The 16,652-nt window shown below is 36.5% G+C and overlaps 1 protein-coding gene across 1 annotated transcript in view; it reads right to left on the bottom strand.

Annotated features, from left to right (window-relative positions):
• Nucleotides 1-15,999, bottom strand: part of LOC149782929 (E3 ubiquitin-protein ligase Su(dx)-like) — a 98,786-nt gene extending 82,787 nt beyond the window's left edge. Inside the window, exons 1-4 of the mRNA XM_089934486.1 lie at nucleotides 15,906-15,999; nucleotides 8,895-8,982; nucleotides 5,225-5,372; nucleotides 197-321 (exon numbers count right to left, since the gene is read on the bottom strand). Coding sequence (XP_089790612.1) covers nucleotides 197-321; nucleotides 5,225-5,372; nucleotides 8,895-8,958 — 337 coding nt within the window. The 5' untranslated portion in view covers nucleotides 8,959-8,982; nucleotides 15,906-15,999. The remainder of the gene's footprint in view (nucleotides 1-196; nucleotides 322-5,224; nucleotides 5,373-8,894; nucleotides 8,983-15,905) is intronic.
• Between the last annotated feature and the right edge of the window lie 653 nt (nucleotides 16,000-16,652).

Raw genomic sequence — 16,652 nt, 5'->3', positions numbered from 1 at the left:
CTGATCTAAAGTACACAAATTTTGTACTGAGATTGGTTTGAAAACATCATGATACCTTTTGACAATCTTGAGAAAGAAGTGGAGGTGAATAATCTATTCAGTCTTGCTAAAAAAAACAAAAGCAGGAATTCGGTATTACAATGCAGTTTTGGCTGTTACCATAAGCAACAGCATCAGTAAAATGCATGATACTTACATTTCCCCTGATTCTCTTCAAGAAGTGGATAAAGGTCAACACTCAATTGTCCTAACAGAGTGTTGTTACGTACTGTATTCTGGCTCAGAACTTTGAATTCTAAGTGGGAGTAGGGAGTCACCAGCCTGAAATAAAAGTTTTAAACACTGAAGGACTGTTTGAATTGGGCAATTTGTACATTAAATGACTACCATGACTATGATGCATATAAAGTACAGTATCCAGACCAGTGTTCTCCTTGAAGATTAGCTTTAACAATTTGTCAGTCATATCGTTACGATGTTTGAAGTGTGAAAGCTTATAGTGATGTCTAGTACTGGGACATCATGCTGCAGACATGTAACATGATGTCCCACCCAGTCACATTATCCTGACACCAGGCTGACCAGTCCTAAAACTAACCTCTTAATGCTGAGCGCCAATCAAGGCAACTGCAAGTATCATTTTTATAAGTCTTTGGTATGACTCTTCTGGGGTTCGAACCAGCGACCTCCCAAATTCAAAGAGAGGTCCTCTCCCTGAAGAAACATCAGTTCAAGACACATGGACTGGCTAACTTATGGGTCAAAATGGATAACTCAGTCAAATTTTCATGGGAAAAGGTGCAAAATAACAGTAAAATTTTGTAAAAATAGAAGTGTGTGTATGGAATATGAATGCCACACCAGTGCCTGGAAACTGCAACAACACAAAACAAACTGGATAGATATAGGGGCAAAAAAGGGTAACATCATATACTTTTACCACATACATGGTGTGATTTACAATGAAGGTACAAACCAGAGCTAGGTGTTCTTATATTAAGGTCCAAACCCTAATCTATTCAGATATAATATGTCTACACACCTTATCAAATAGAAATGACACACACAAGTCAATATTGGAGAAAATCTTAATTTATCATGCTTTTTTTTAAAGAACATCAAGTGGAGATTAAAAAGCAGTTTTTTGGGTGAAATTTACTGCAGGCAAAATGCTGAAATTAATGAAGAACTACACTGTCAAAAATTAAAGACATCATTACCTCCCTTGACTAAGGCATGGTTTGGTGTTATGTTTAACATCATAGTAGAAAAAGCCTACCAGCAACTAATGTAGAAATGTATCAACTGCATGGTCATATGAAGTAAATGTTATGTTTATTTTGCAGAATACATTCACAAATTGTGATCAGAAACTGAAAAAGGATACTGTTTTTCTTAAACATGAACATTATGTGGTTCAGGTGAATATTAATATATTAATCCATACAAAATAATGTTATAATATGAAGAAAGATGCTGAAAATAGGAATCTATTGTCAAACTGGAAAGTATGAAGAAGAGAATTCCAATTAGAATAGTAAGAAGAATACCTTTTATATATGGGTATGGTGCTAATATATGTATAAAGCTATCTAGTTTAATAATCCTGACATTGACAGTGAAAACAAAATGTCACCAAATCAGTGAAGCGCAAAAAATAGGTATGTGACCTATTTATTATGACAAGGATGTAGTACACATTACCTATTATTATGACAAGGCTGTAGTGCATCAGGATTCCTGACCATGAGCTAAATGCAAAAACCTGTCTAAAATTTGAAATGTTTGTTACTGTGACATTCTGTTGACCAGTTGACAGTTTTCACTTGCTAGTTTTAAATTTTTTGTTGCTATAGTGATAATCTAAATTGCAAGCTGGAGTCTATAAACTTATGAATAACAGTACATCTGTTCTATTTGTCAAGGTGCATCCCAGAAACAAGTTTCATGATTCCAGGAATAACAGCATGTATACAGAGTGCAAATGAGAATTCGATCTGATATTCTAATGGCACCAAAACCACAATTAAGCCCATTTCTTCATTCTAATTGCAGATTATTCAAGCCATCTCTGAAACTGTTGCAAATCTCCAACATACTAAACTTGGTAACAAACTGTTTTCTTATGTTTGCATTCAATATGTTCACAAGATACCTGTCTTTTAATGGAAACCCATTCACTACGATTATCCATTCAGGAATAGTCATACCAATATTTTTAAGAGGATATCAGGTGGCCAAACCCCATGGCATGTGCTTGCCATCCAATCAGGATAAATAATAACAATATTTGGAGGTCAGATCACAACCATTTTCATTTGATAACATCACAAGTCTTGAACTATATATTCAAGTGGAGTAGTGACAAGAATTTCAAGCTGGCTGCAATGGTGACAATAATGGATGTCAGATCAGCAGCACTTTCATTTAGGACCAATTAGACTTCAGAAAAGCACTATGTTGATATGACCATACATGGCAGCCATATTGGGACTCCAAGGGCATGTCTGATGGGCACAATTATCAGTTACACTCAACTAGACATGATTTGAAGTCTTTTCATGACAACTTCAATGTTAATATGGCCATCTGTTCAGGAGGAGTTGAGAAATTTTCAAGATAGATGCAATGGTGGCCTTATTGAATGTTAGATAAGTACCATTTTCATTTAGGACCAACTAGGCATTGCAGGAAGACTTCAAGTAAAGTTCATATAAAGAAATGAGCATCTTTTCATGAGTAGCTATAACAAATTTTAAAGATGGCCATCAAGGTGACTATGTTAAATGTCAGCTTGACACCATTTTCATTTAACACATTAACCCCTGGAGGTTTTTGTCATTTTCACCTGAAATTCAAGTAGGAAACATTTCTGAATACATCCTAATACATCAACTTCCAGGTGATTTTCAAATAACCTAATGCCTATTTGTGTTAGAAACATCGTTTTTCATTGGATATCTGGCTCGCGCATGAGCAGAAGGGTAAAAGTTGCAGTTCTTTTTTTTTTTTGCTTAACTCATTTGGCCCCAGATGTGTTTGTCATTTTCTCCTGAAATGTGAGTAGGAAAGACATTTTGGGGGCTATTTCTGAATACATTGGCTTTCAACAGATTTTCCAAGAGACGAATGCCAAGTTGTATTAGAAACATCATTTTCCATAGGTTATTTTGCCTGTGCATGAGCAGAAAGGTAAAAGTTGGAGTTCTTTTTTTTTACCTTCTTTTTTTTCTTTTCTTAATGGACCCACATTAGGGGAGAGGATAAGTGGAACAACAGGTTCTGCTACATTAAACATCGACATCCAGAGCTTTCAATAAGAAAACCTGAGAAATTAGCTGCTGCATGAGCAAGAATACTGAATACTACAGATGTATCTATATTTCAAAGAGTTTCCAGGAATCATCAACACATTAAACATTCACAACACACCAGGGTCAATTTGGAATTGTACCCATACTGCAATTGTGGTTAACAAGTTTAATCGATCAATGAAGTTAAATTGGTTGCTACATGGAAATTTTCTTTTAAATTTACCTATACTTAGCAAAACAAGCAATATTTCTTTTGTATTGCGTTTGGGTGTCTGATAGTACCAGATATGTATCTGAGTAAATCTAGTAGTGATACCTGATGTGTATCAGAGTAAATAGCAATGATACGAGATGTGTATCTGAGTAAATCTAGCATGACATGTATATGAGTAAGTCAAGCAACAATGCCAGATGTGCATCTGAGTAAATCTAGCAGTGATATCAGATGTGTATCTGAGTAAATCTAGCAGTGATACCAAGTAGTAAATCTAGCATGACATGTATCTGAATAAATCAGGCAATGATACCAGATGTGTATCTCAGTAAATCAAGCGGAGATATCTGATAAAGCAATTTTAGTTGTACATGTCAGAGAATAGAAATAATGATAAACACTGTAATACTTGACTGTGTTTCATCCAAGTTACACAATCCATAACAACTTAAGAAACCAAAAGTAGGCAAGCACACTCAAATGCATCTTCTTTACCCAATGGTTGATGTTCCACCCCATTCCCTGAAATGGTGAAATTAATTCAAAGTTAGAGCTAGACTTGTTTTGCTTTATACAACATCACTGCAGCACACCCCTGACTACCTCTGCTTACTAGACACTGCAAACCCATGACTACCTCTGCTTACCACTCTGCACACCCGACTACCTCTGCTTACCAGACTCTGCACACCCCTGACTACCTCTGCTTACCATACACTGCACACCCCTGACTACCTCTGCTTATCAGACTGCTGCACACCCCTGCCTACCTCTGTTTATCAGACTGCTGCACACCCCTGACTACCTCTGCACACCCCTGACTACCTCTGTTTATCAGACTGCTGCACACCCCTGACTACCTCTGCTTACCAGACTGCTGCACACCCCTGACTATCTCTGCACACCCCTGACTACCTCTGTTTATCAGACTGCTGCACACCCCTGACTACCTCTGCTTACCAGACTGCTGCACACCCCTGACTACCTCTGCTTACCAGACTGCTGCACACCCCTGACTACCTCTGCTTACCAGAATCTGCACACCCATGACTACCTCTGCTTACCAGACACTGTACACCCCTGACTACCTCTGCTTATCAGACTCTGCACACCCCTGACTACCTCTGCTTACCAGACTCTGACTCAGAGGATTATCACACAATATCTGTTATAGACAGTATGTTTTCCATTCTTATAAATGCAAAAGGGCAAAGTTTGTTTTAAAAAATCTGTAAAAATATCATGATAATTGAAAATCTGACCTCTGTCCTCCTTTTTGGGACTCAAATAGATAGGCCCAATAATCATAACCCTCTTGTAGGGTAACCTATGCACCAAGACTGGTGAATTTCCACTTAATGGTTTTGGTGGGTAAGTGGCTACAAATAAATGGATGACAAGACAGATGAATGGTATCATAATGTCCATGACACTTTTTTAAAAAGTGGGAGGGATTATAATCCTGTGGCTCTAGTTGTGAAATATTCATTAATGTTTTACAATATGTCCATCACAAAATGTTACTATCATAAGTTTTCACTATTAGCAAAATTTACCATGTAAACACCAACCAAATAATCCCAACAATGTAAAGCTTTGGGATCATGGTGGAAATTTATTAGAGATGATGATGTTACTATCATATAGTTACACATTAACAGACACAAAAGAGTAATAAATAACTATAGACTCTTACACAGTAAAGTGTTCATCCCATTTTGGAGTAACAGTCTTTTTACAAACTTCAGTTTTTCTAGGTGGCTGCCCATCAACACTCAGTTCAAGGAAAGGATCTGGCTTGGAGGAAAATAGTCCTCCAGTATTTGTTAACTTGGCTGATGCAACTGGAACACAAAAAATGTTTAGAAAAAACATTTTCTAGACAAAAGCAATAATTTCATTAAATTTATAAAAATGTGATTAAAAATCAACTTTTATTGTCTTCACATTGTAAAAGCTTTTACAGCTTTTGATTAAATGTTCCTCACAGCTCTTGCTGCAGTATATATAAATAAATACATTAATAATAATAATAATAATAATAATAATAATAATAATAATAATAATGATAATAACTTTCCTTGAGAAGGCAAAAGAAAAAACTGAGGGACTTAAACATGGCTGCAGTTAAAACCATGCTGGTTGTCCATTTTCATTTAGGGCCAACTAAACCATGGAATGATTGTGTGTGCAAAGTTTTACAGCATTTTTCCAGGAGGCTTAAGAAGATTTGTTATAACAAACTTGTGCCAGAGGACAACAGACCAGCAGAGCCAATAAAACTGTTCACTCACAAGATGTGCATAGTCTGAGTCCTGATTTTTCTGGGGTTTTTTTTTACATAAAAAAAGCCTAATGTTTATAAGCTACATAATCTTTAAACGCTGACTGTCCAACTTTCTAGTCAAAACAGTCCTGTCTCCAATCTGGGTCATCCTCATCACTGTCAATGGTAAAGCCTACTTCCTGCAGATAGGAATCTATGTTTTTGTTTCTATCACCTCAAAAGTACTGGAGGATTTCAGTATCAACCTTACATTAAACAGTACATTAAATAGTGGGGCAGTCCACATCAATAGTGCTAAGCATTTCCATAGCACAGCTTTGGTCCTTTTCAACAACATAACGTATCACCAGAATTAGGTTGATTTAAAACATCCAATTTATCTTTCAAAGAACAAGCTTTACTTTTGCTGGATGTCTACACTGAAAGTTTAATGTTTTCTTTACTATTTATTCAAGTGATTTAAGTGAATAGTGTTGTATTAATTAACTCATAAATACAGGTAATACTATATTCTATCTTAAATCTAACATATCCCACAAAAAACACTCAATTGTATTAATGGATTCCATTTGGGGTTAAATGGCAAACTGATGAAGATGGTAATGAGATTCAGGAGAGTGCTTGAACTGATAATTTGGATTGGACAACCGCCAAGTGTAAGAAAGTATGTGATGCCTGGCTTAGTGTTTGGAATAAGATCTTTCCTTGGATTTACAAAATTTAACCACATTCTGATGGACAAACAAGAGCTACATGTCAGTAATAAAAAGAATGCATAAATTAAACTCAGAGGCAATCAATAGTTCTTCTAATCTGCAAAGTTCACAATTTCTAGGAGGGGATAGCAACTTTTACTGGTGGGACTCTAATTTTTACAAAAATGGGAGTCTTGGACTCCTAGTTTTAAAATCCTAGCAAGAACTCTGCTAACAACCATGAGTTCTGAAACTTTGCTGCACATTTTGGTTTCTTTTTGTCGGTAAATCTAACTATGCATCTGACAATGAAATAGTGTTCTCAGTTTCACAAGAAACTCCACTACCTGCTTCATTCTCCCACTTACTTTCCACTTGCCACATTACCACCACCTCTAACCTGACACTGAAAATCATCAGCAATTTTACATCCTGCTATGGTTGATTTTACATTACAGAAATGGACCAAAGTTTGTGCATGTGTATATGAAAGGAAAGGCTATCAATAGCAGAACCTTTCTAGGAAACATGTTTCGGTTATAAATAATTAGCGAGATTTTCAAGCACCCTATAGTATTAATGTACAGCTGCAGACTTTGGAATGGAAGAGGGATGGTGATAAAAAAGAATATCCTTACTTTTGAACTTATTTTTAATTCCTTATTTGTTCAATTTATCATAACAGAAATACAATTTGCATACTGCTGCACAGAGTACATTTTTATATGTGTGACTGAACTAATTTGCAAAAGTTCTCATTCATGACTGCTTTCCAAGAGTGCAACATTTTACAAATTTTGGTGTGAATCATGAAATTGCATGCCCTGGGAGCATGGGTAATTTAGCACGGCTGTAGCTCATCTGATTAAAATATCCGACATTGATTACAACAGTGACCCATTAGATATATAGGTAATTTAGCACTGCTGTTGTTTGTCAGGTTTACAATATCTGACACTGATGATTGTGACGCATTAGAGACATAGGTAATTTAGCACTGCTTATGGCTTGTCAGGATTAAAATATTTGACATTGATTACAATAGTGACTCATTAGAAACATGGGCAATTTAGCACTGCTATAGTTCATCTGGATAAAAATATCTGACACTGATTACAATAGTGACTCATCAGAGATATGGGCAATTTAGCACTACTGTAGCTCATCTGACTAAAATATCTGACATTGATTACAATAGTGACTCATTAGATATATGGGTAATTTAGCACTGCTTATAGCTTGTCAGGTTTACAATATCTGACACTGATAATAGCGACTCATTAGAGACATGTAATTTAGCACTGCTTATCGCTTGTCAGGATTAAAATATTTGACAATGATTACAATAGTGACTCATTAGAGATTTCGACAATTTAGCATGCTATAGTTCATCTGGATAAAAATATCTGACATTGATTACAATAGTGACTCATTAGAGATATGGACAATTTAGCACTGCTGTAGCTCATTTGATTAAAATATCCAACATTGATTACAATAGTAACTCATTAGAGATATGGGTAATTTAGCACTGCTTATAGCTTGTCAAGTTTACAATATCTAACACTGAATGATGATAGTGACTCATCAGAGATATAGGTAATTTAGCACTGCTTATTGTTTGTCAGGATTAAAATATTTGACAATGATTACAATAGTGACTCATTAGACATATGGATGTGTGTGTGATTTGGAATTTTAACATAGCTTTAACAATTTTTCAGTCATATCGCTACGATGTTTGCAATGTGGCAGTTTATAGTGATGTCTAGCACTGGGGCATCATGCATCTCACCCAGTCACATTATCCTGACACCATGCTGACTAGTCCTAACACTAACCTGTTAATGCTGAGCACCAAGCAAGGCAGCTGTTAGTACCATTTTTTGAAGTCTCTGGTATGACTTGGACACTCTAACCACTAGGCCACCGGAGTGGTAGACATATGGGTAATTTAACACTGCTGTTGTTTGCCAGGATTACACTATCTGACACTGATTACAAAAAAAGTTCATTAGAGGCAGGTAATTTAGCACTGCTTATAGCTTGTCATGTTTACAATATCTGACACTGACTGATGATAGTGACGCATTAGAGACATAGGTAAATTAGCACTACTTATCGCTTGTCAGGATTAAAATATCTGACACAGTGGGTAATGAAAGCCAAATGCTGCTGTAAAGGCACTGGTGATGTCCAAATCAGTTATTTTAATTTTGATGTAAATTTTCCAGCTGATGGATGTTCAAAGTTTTTTTTAAAAATTATTATTTTGATCCCTTTGGTCATGGGTACATAACATTACAGTGTTACATCTGGAATAATGTTATAATGAGTACAAGAGTAGCTATTAAAATAATGAATCATCTGATCTTTTACTTTACCTGTAACCTGAAGCTGAAAAAATTGGGCACCACTCCCTCCTGATGCTGAGGTGGCTTCTCCCATGTTCAAAAACCATATAACTGGGGCCTAAAAATTGAATGGAATAAAATATAAACAATATTGCAATATATTCACAATGCCCTTAATGGTTCATCAAGAAGATATCTGTACAACACACAAAATCTTTTGTTCAATGATTAAGCATGATTTTATTATTTTGGTATCACAGGTTGTCTCTCATAAAATGTCATAGGGTTATACAATCATTAAGTGCACTCTGAATATGGTCTCACACTAGCAATCTTTCAAGATAGGTATAATTGTATTATATGAACCTTCTAAAAACTGTGGTTTGAAGTTTGTCAAAATTTTAGCTAGTGTCATTAGACGCTTGGCAATTTGATTTCCACAGTACCAGCTACGAAATTCAAACTCATCAATATATTCACCAAATTGTTGCAAATTTTTATTGCATTTTCCACAAACCACATAAAACTCTATATTTATCATATGATTTTGGAAAATGTACTCCGAATGAAGTGTTACTACCTCCACTACAGCAATAGTTCATCCTCAACATGGCCGAAACAAATAATGTTTCCAGTTTATTACTTCTCTACAATTCCCGAACAATAGTCCAATGAAGTCAAACCAGGATCACAGATCATAAGGCTCACCCACTTATCTGTCTGATGATAGCTATTGGTATTCCAAAGTCTGTTCTTATTGTTTAATATGGTCCATACAGAGGTAATGAAGTCTGCTTCTATAAGATTGTACTGGTTGGAAATTATAAGGGTGTTTTGGTGTCCAGTGTTGCAATGCACAGAAATACAAGTAGGACATTTACTGCAGAGACAATCAGAATAAAGTGCTTTGCCCTGGGACACACTAGGCTAGTCAACTTATGCTGATTCGATGGTAGGAGCAGAGCTCTCACCCACTAAGTCACACATATGGCATGTTAACCACTAAATCATCATGGCCTGTACCTTAAAATAAGAGGACTACAAATAGTACACAACATGCCAGTATCTATTATTTTATCTGGAACATGTTGTCTAAACTATGTCAAACAATGCTTACGAGACATGGCAATGACCAAAAAGGCACACAAGTATTGCCCCATCTTTGATCAACAAGTCTTGAAAAATATGATAGCCTAATGCCAAGCACTCCTCTAATTTCAGATCATGTCCCTACTGGATTCTAAGTGGTTGTCAGGTTTATTGAAATAAAAAATCTAAATTTGCCTGAGCACTGACCAATGAATGAAACCATATCTGGACTTGTCACAAAGTTATAAAAATCCATGTCTTTGGCAAAGGTAGTCAGAAACACCTTGGGTCGCAAGGTAAATAACATGGACAGGAAATGAGAAAGAGGTACTTTTAGGTCAAACCAGGCAAGAGAAATAAGAGTTCAAGATCACAAAATATATTTTAAATGTGCAAAATGTTCCATATAATAAAAACACTGCAACACCTACAGTTTACAAAATTTAACTTATTAGTAGCTCTGGTAAACATGATTATAAAAAAAAATTGCACATCAAGCTAATGGACCTGCCCCTTAAAGGAATGATGTGCAATCTGTTCACATATATACCTCTGCCTCCCCATACATCTCACCCCTACCCTGGGCCAACAAGGGGGAGGGGCAACACTTTTTGATTTTATAAATGAAAACTTTTGTTTGAACAAGAACTAGGAAAGGCCCAGGTGTTTCTTGCCCCAGGGGTCATAATCGCTCTATACAGCCCTGGGCTCTACCAGGTTATGGAGCTGAATCTATAGTAAAATCAGACACAACTTTTCCGAAAATGGTTTCAAGTACAATGATTTGTCGACAGATGACCATAATATTCACTAAAAACTGCAACAAGAGTTGCATTTACAAAATTCTGCATCCAGAAGTAACATAGAATGGGCAGTAACTCTAAAAATATGATGGGAGCATAAAGATTTGTAAACTTGATGATCTTTTGTCCTTGTGTTTTGAGGACCATGATCACGCTCCTAAAATTGCTTCCAGGAGAGCAATCCATCACTCCCCAATCTTATTGCTCAAAACAAATATTTCCAGATGTCTTTCTGAGCAACTTCTCAATTTCTGTCTCAGATTTCATGGAAGATGCCTTTTGCAAATACTGATATTTTTACAGGTTCTGCCATTTTGATATATGATACTATGTGCCATAAACAATGATGTGCCATAAATGAAGATGTAAATATATAAGAGTGAATAACTCCCCTCAAGACTACCAAGAGTGCTGTGTGCTGCTCTCCTGCATTTTACAAAACACATGCCCTGATCTTCAGATAATGAGAAAATGACCATAATATGTACCTGGTATCATATAAATCCATCAACAATTATACCTGAAGGGACTGATGCTCTACTGGGAAAAAAGAATTTCCAGGAATTCAGGTAAGACCTTTTCTTTCTTTAAAATGTTATGTGTCAAACCATCTCTAACTTTCTCAACAATAACAAGATTTTTTAATTAGCTGCTGTGGAGGACATATTGGATGTCAGATTGGCACCATTTTCATTTACAACTTGGGTCATCAAAGAGAATGGAAGAATGAATCTTAACATAGTACCTGATACTTATTACATAATTAAAATTACAACCGAAAAACTACATTTTAATGGCAGTAATACACTATCATTATTGCCTTGCTGAATTTGCCAGTTTGGTTGAAGCTAATGGCCTCAAATAACTGGTAAAAAATGATACACAGTAGGACCTGTCTTGAAAGACCACCCCTCTGCCAAAAAAATAATGGTCTCTCAAGTCAGCTCTCACAACAGGTTCTAACACTATATAATCAATAAATCTGTGCAAGGAGATTCTGGTCTCTCAAAACAGGCAGTCTCTCATAGCAGTGGTCTCTCAAGACAGGTTTTACTATACTTTCATGGTATTTGTTTTTGTAATCATTTAGAAGAGCAGTTTCAGTACTGTTGCAAGGGCGATATGCAGATTGTACACTGCTAAAAAGACTCTGAATTCAGATGAGATACAAGCTGGGATAGAACAACCTTTTCTATGAGATACAAGCTGGGATAGAACAACCTTTTCTAAGATTTTTTATATGAATATGAGATTAGAAACTGGACAGTAGTTATTTAGATTGTTATAGTCTAGTGCTGGTTTCTTCAGCAAAGGCTTTACAATGGCAGTTTTGAAAAATGATGGAAATTCCCCAGATGAGAGAGAGGTATTAATAACATCAGTTAGTGAAAGCAATATTGGATCTAAGCACTCAAGCAGCAGTGATGTTGGAATTGGATCAAGTTCACATGACTTTGGTGCACTCTTCATCAGAATTGTACGTACGAAATCCATAGAGACAGGTTCAAATGCTGCTAATGGTTGCCATTCAAATTCTGTATCCCAACTGTATGGTGATGAGTCAATTGAAATTGTGGTGTCAAGCTTATCTCTAATGGTTTGTACTTTGTCATGGAATAAATTTGCAAACATGTCTAGAAGGTGTAGATTTGTTCCTTGACATTAGATTGTTAGTAATCTTGAAGAGCTCTTTGCAGCTGGAACTTTCCATTATCTTAGTAGTGTAGTGGGCCAATTTCACTGCAGGGACTATATTTGTGACATTCTTCTTAGTGGCTTCATAGATTTGCTTATGAATAGTGAGTCTGGTGGAAATCCAAAGCTTCTCAGCTTTACAGCGCTCTCTTTTAGCAGCGTGAAGCTGGTCCCTAACACTGCTATACCATGGAGAAAACTTTTGAATTGACACTCTGTACATGGTAGCTGGGGCATGTTTGTCAAGCAATGAACGCAGGCAGTTATCGAGTTGTTCTGTGGTAGGAGGTAAGCAAGTTGTTAGGTTTGCTTTGATGTCATGCATTAGTTTGGTTCTATTTATCATACAGAGGTTTCTCTAAGTAGCAGATGAAGGTGTAGGGTTAGGGACTGATACATCAAGATGGCATATAATGTAGAGGTGATCTGATGGAAGGTCATGGGATACCAGGGAGGACCATAGAATGTTATCATCAGGTCTATGAAGAATAAAGTCTATAATGTGACCATGTTTATGGGTGGGTTGGTTAAGTGACTGTTTGAGGTTAAAACATTAATGGAATCAATGAGTTTGATGTATTTGGGTTTCCGGGACAGTCAAAGTTGAAATCTGCAAGAATAATCAGGTTGCGACCTATCAAATTTCCACACTCCAGGAGATTCGGAAACTGCTCCAAAAAGAGAGATTCAGTCAACTTGTTTTTTCTACTAGGACGAGGGTGGTATAGGCAGAAAAAATGGACTGACCTTTGTTCCAGTGTGAGTGTGGTTTGGACTAGTTCAAACAATGTGTGGTCAAAACTGAATGTTGTGGTGTGGTTAAGATGTTTGATCATGAGTTCTTTGTGATGACAGCAATTCCACCTCTGCGAGAGTTATGGTGGAACGTCTTGATGGAGTAACCAGTGGGTGTTAGATCCACACACTTGGGCTCATTGCCTGATTTGTTAGCCATGTTTCTACCAGGAAAAAGACGTCAATATTCTGGTCGTTGATAAAATTAACTATTTCTGTGTGCTCTTCCGGTGGTCCTACTGACTGGCCATTGAATAATGCAATACGCAGAGGTATCTCTTAGATAGATGGCACAAAGGTTGATAAATTAATAGGGATTTGAATTAGGTTATCTAAATTAACAGTCGAATTGTTTTTAAATTGTTGAGCCAAAATAAGGGAGATAACTGGAATTCTTCTTTCTGTTCTATGCTGGCCAGCTTTGAAATGACGTTTCTTTTTTCGCTTCTGTTTACATTGAGGTAATGATGAATGTAGTCCCAGTTCGTTTAGTCTAGAGCGCAATATAATGACGAGAGCCAAGGAGTGATCATTTAAAGCAATTAATGAGGGTCTATCATAGCATAAATGAGTTGACTTGTGAATATCATGTGATGGCGGTTTGTTCAAAAACAGTGGAGCAAGACAGCTGAGAAAAAGTCTAATTGTTCTCATTTCCAAAACAAGGAAAAGAAGAAACACATACGAATTGAACAGCCAATACATAATGAACACAATAATGTAGATGAAGACAGGTAATAAGCACAAATATCATGAAAATGGCACTAAAAAACAGAACAGCTGCTTCAAGTCGGTTAAGCAATAGCGGCCATCTTCAATACAGAAAAGACATCAGGGGAAGTAAAGTCTGGCAAAAACATTATAATTTTACTTTGTATAAAAGTGACGTTATTGGTTGCCAGTTGTGTGATATTCCTAAAAATTTGACTTTCATTACACTGTTAGTCAAGATCTAAACACGTTATTCAGCACCGGTAGTTGGGCAGTAAGTCCCAGCATCACCCCCCCGAACAAAAAGATTGTTGGATGTGTCTTACCTAGTACGAGTTTCTTCTGAGCCTTGTCACCCCATTTTTGATATTTGAACATTTATGTTGGGATCTAGGGTCAGAGTCCATTCCCTGTTGAAAAGTTGGAATTCACCAACACTATTTGGTGTTGACATATGGTACTTGCATGAAATCAATAGAAATACTATTTATTTTCTCAAAAATCATGAGCATAGCATTAGTCATGTCTTTGATCCACTGACATACAAGACGAAAGTACATCGTTGTTCAAATTTGACCTGGATCTGGCCATTTGCATTCCAAGTCACATGACTATACAAATCTCGCAACCTACATGTCATTGACATCAGAGGTCATATAGGCATGTGATATTGAAAATAAACAAATTTCCAAAGTTGTTGTACTCAGAATCTGGACGATATATATGTCACATAATGTTTGTAAATGAATATAATACACACTTATTTCTCAACATATTTGACCAGAAACCTGTCTCTATTGCAGCAGGGTGGAGGAAACCATTTTCAAGAAGTACCGAGTATGTGTCAGCAATACTTTTGTTGGTGTCACGTGACTATGACACTGACATATGCACTCTGCACAGTGAATCTGGTTTTCTTCAAATTGCTGCGACATTTACAGTTCTTCAGTTGTTGTTTTCACAAATATTTTGAGAATTTTATATTTTTTCATTTTTCTGTAAAAATTATGTGACTTTCATTTATATGTTCAATTTGTTTTCCTACAGCAACACCAGAAATGGTGTATTGTTGATATCACATGACTGTCTGACCTCTGATGTCTCTGACATGTAAGTTGTGCGAGTTGTTTAGTCACAGGACTAGGAATGCAAATGGCCAGATCCAGGTCAAATTTCAGCAATGATGCACTTTTGTCTCATCTGTCAGCAGATTAAAGATATAACAAATGCTATTATCGCAACTTCTGAGAAAATAAATGAAATTACTATCAATTTCATGCATTTACTTTTTGATGAAAGGTCGTTCAAGTTTTCTGGGCTGGCTAGTAAGCGGCTACCCTATGCCGACACCATATGGTGTCAGCGAATTACAACTTTTCGATAGGGAATGCACTCTGACCCAATACCTCAACATAAATGTCCAAATATCAAAAACGGGGTAACAAGTGTATGAGGAAACTCGGACTATGTCTTACGTTGTAGGGCTAGCTGTCAAGTGTGTGAGATATTCCTGAAAGTTTGACTACTCATTCCGATATCAACCGACATCGGAGCACACTATAAAAGGCCGTTATTTGGGTAGTAAGACATATCACTAAAACAAAAACATGTGTTATGTCTTACATTGTTGGACTAGTACGTGCCACCCCCAGTGATCAGCTGTATATATTTACATACTGTTTCACGTTTTAACCTTCTGGTAAAGGAGATCCGTTAAGAGTAAGACTCCATAAAACTGTTTTTGATAATGTTTTAACGAAATGCCCCTGTCACATCAATTTAGTCTGATGTTGGCGTTGTTCCTGTTCAGAAGGCAACGATTCCGGACTTCTGTAATCAGTAAATAAACCGTATATAAAGCGACACTATTTCTGTACTCTTCACTTTTTGATTTGTACAGAGCATTGTCAATTGCTTCAATATATAAATGAATGCATGAGGTTCAAACCTTTAGTTCTGGAACGAAGCGGTTTTCTGTCTAAATCCTTAACAGTAAAATCCACTGTCAAATGTTTTGGGCCACCATCATACCTGTGATCACGTGACAATCTAGACGTAATAAAATACACTCAGGGTTAACTGTGCGATATAGGTGAAGAAAAAGAAAACAAAGCTTAGATTTGTAATCAGAAAGCGCGACTTCTGTTTTGTGGGGTAAAAAGAGGAAAGCATAAAAAAATTAAATTTATGCGATAGTCATGATAGTCATGTACCATTACTATAATATTAATCAAAAATGTCATAGTTAACCTCCAAACTAAGGAAGACCAGTCTAAGCAGGTCTCGTGACAAGGTGACAATCTATAGTTTCGTATTTTTACATAGGTTTGTAAAGAAAACGAATTTTTCAGGTTCCCCTCTCTGATTATGCTGGCTAATTTAAAATAACTTGATATTTTAGGTTTTCTGAAAAGAAATTTTAATTTCTTTTATCCTGGTATATGATTGTTGAATGTCAATCTGGTTTTAGCCATCATCATCATCATCATGAATCCATAAAAGCCTTGGGGAGGTGGCACCATTCCCTTCCCCAGGAACAACTAGCAGGCTGCGGTGCAGTCAGAAAAAAGTGGCACATGCACAATTGTACGCACGCCACTATAATTAAACTCAACAACAACAAATCATCATCAAACTCTTAACCCAAGTAGTCGCCTGGGCACCACAGCTGACTTTACAACCAATTGTCTCGATC

This window comes from Sinohyriopsis cumingii, chromosome 15, assembly GCF_028554795.1.
Source record: "Sinohyriopsis cumingii isolate HCF-2022 chromosome 15, ASM2855479v2, whole genome shotgun sequence".
NCBI classification, from domain to species: Eukaryota; Metazoa; Mollusca; class Bivalvia; order Unionida; family Unionidae; genus Sinohyriopsis; species Sinohyriopsis cumingii.
The sequence above is the reverse complement of the archived record's forward strand: the minus strand, read 5'-3'. Positions and strand labels throughout refer to the sequence as shown.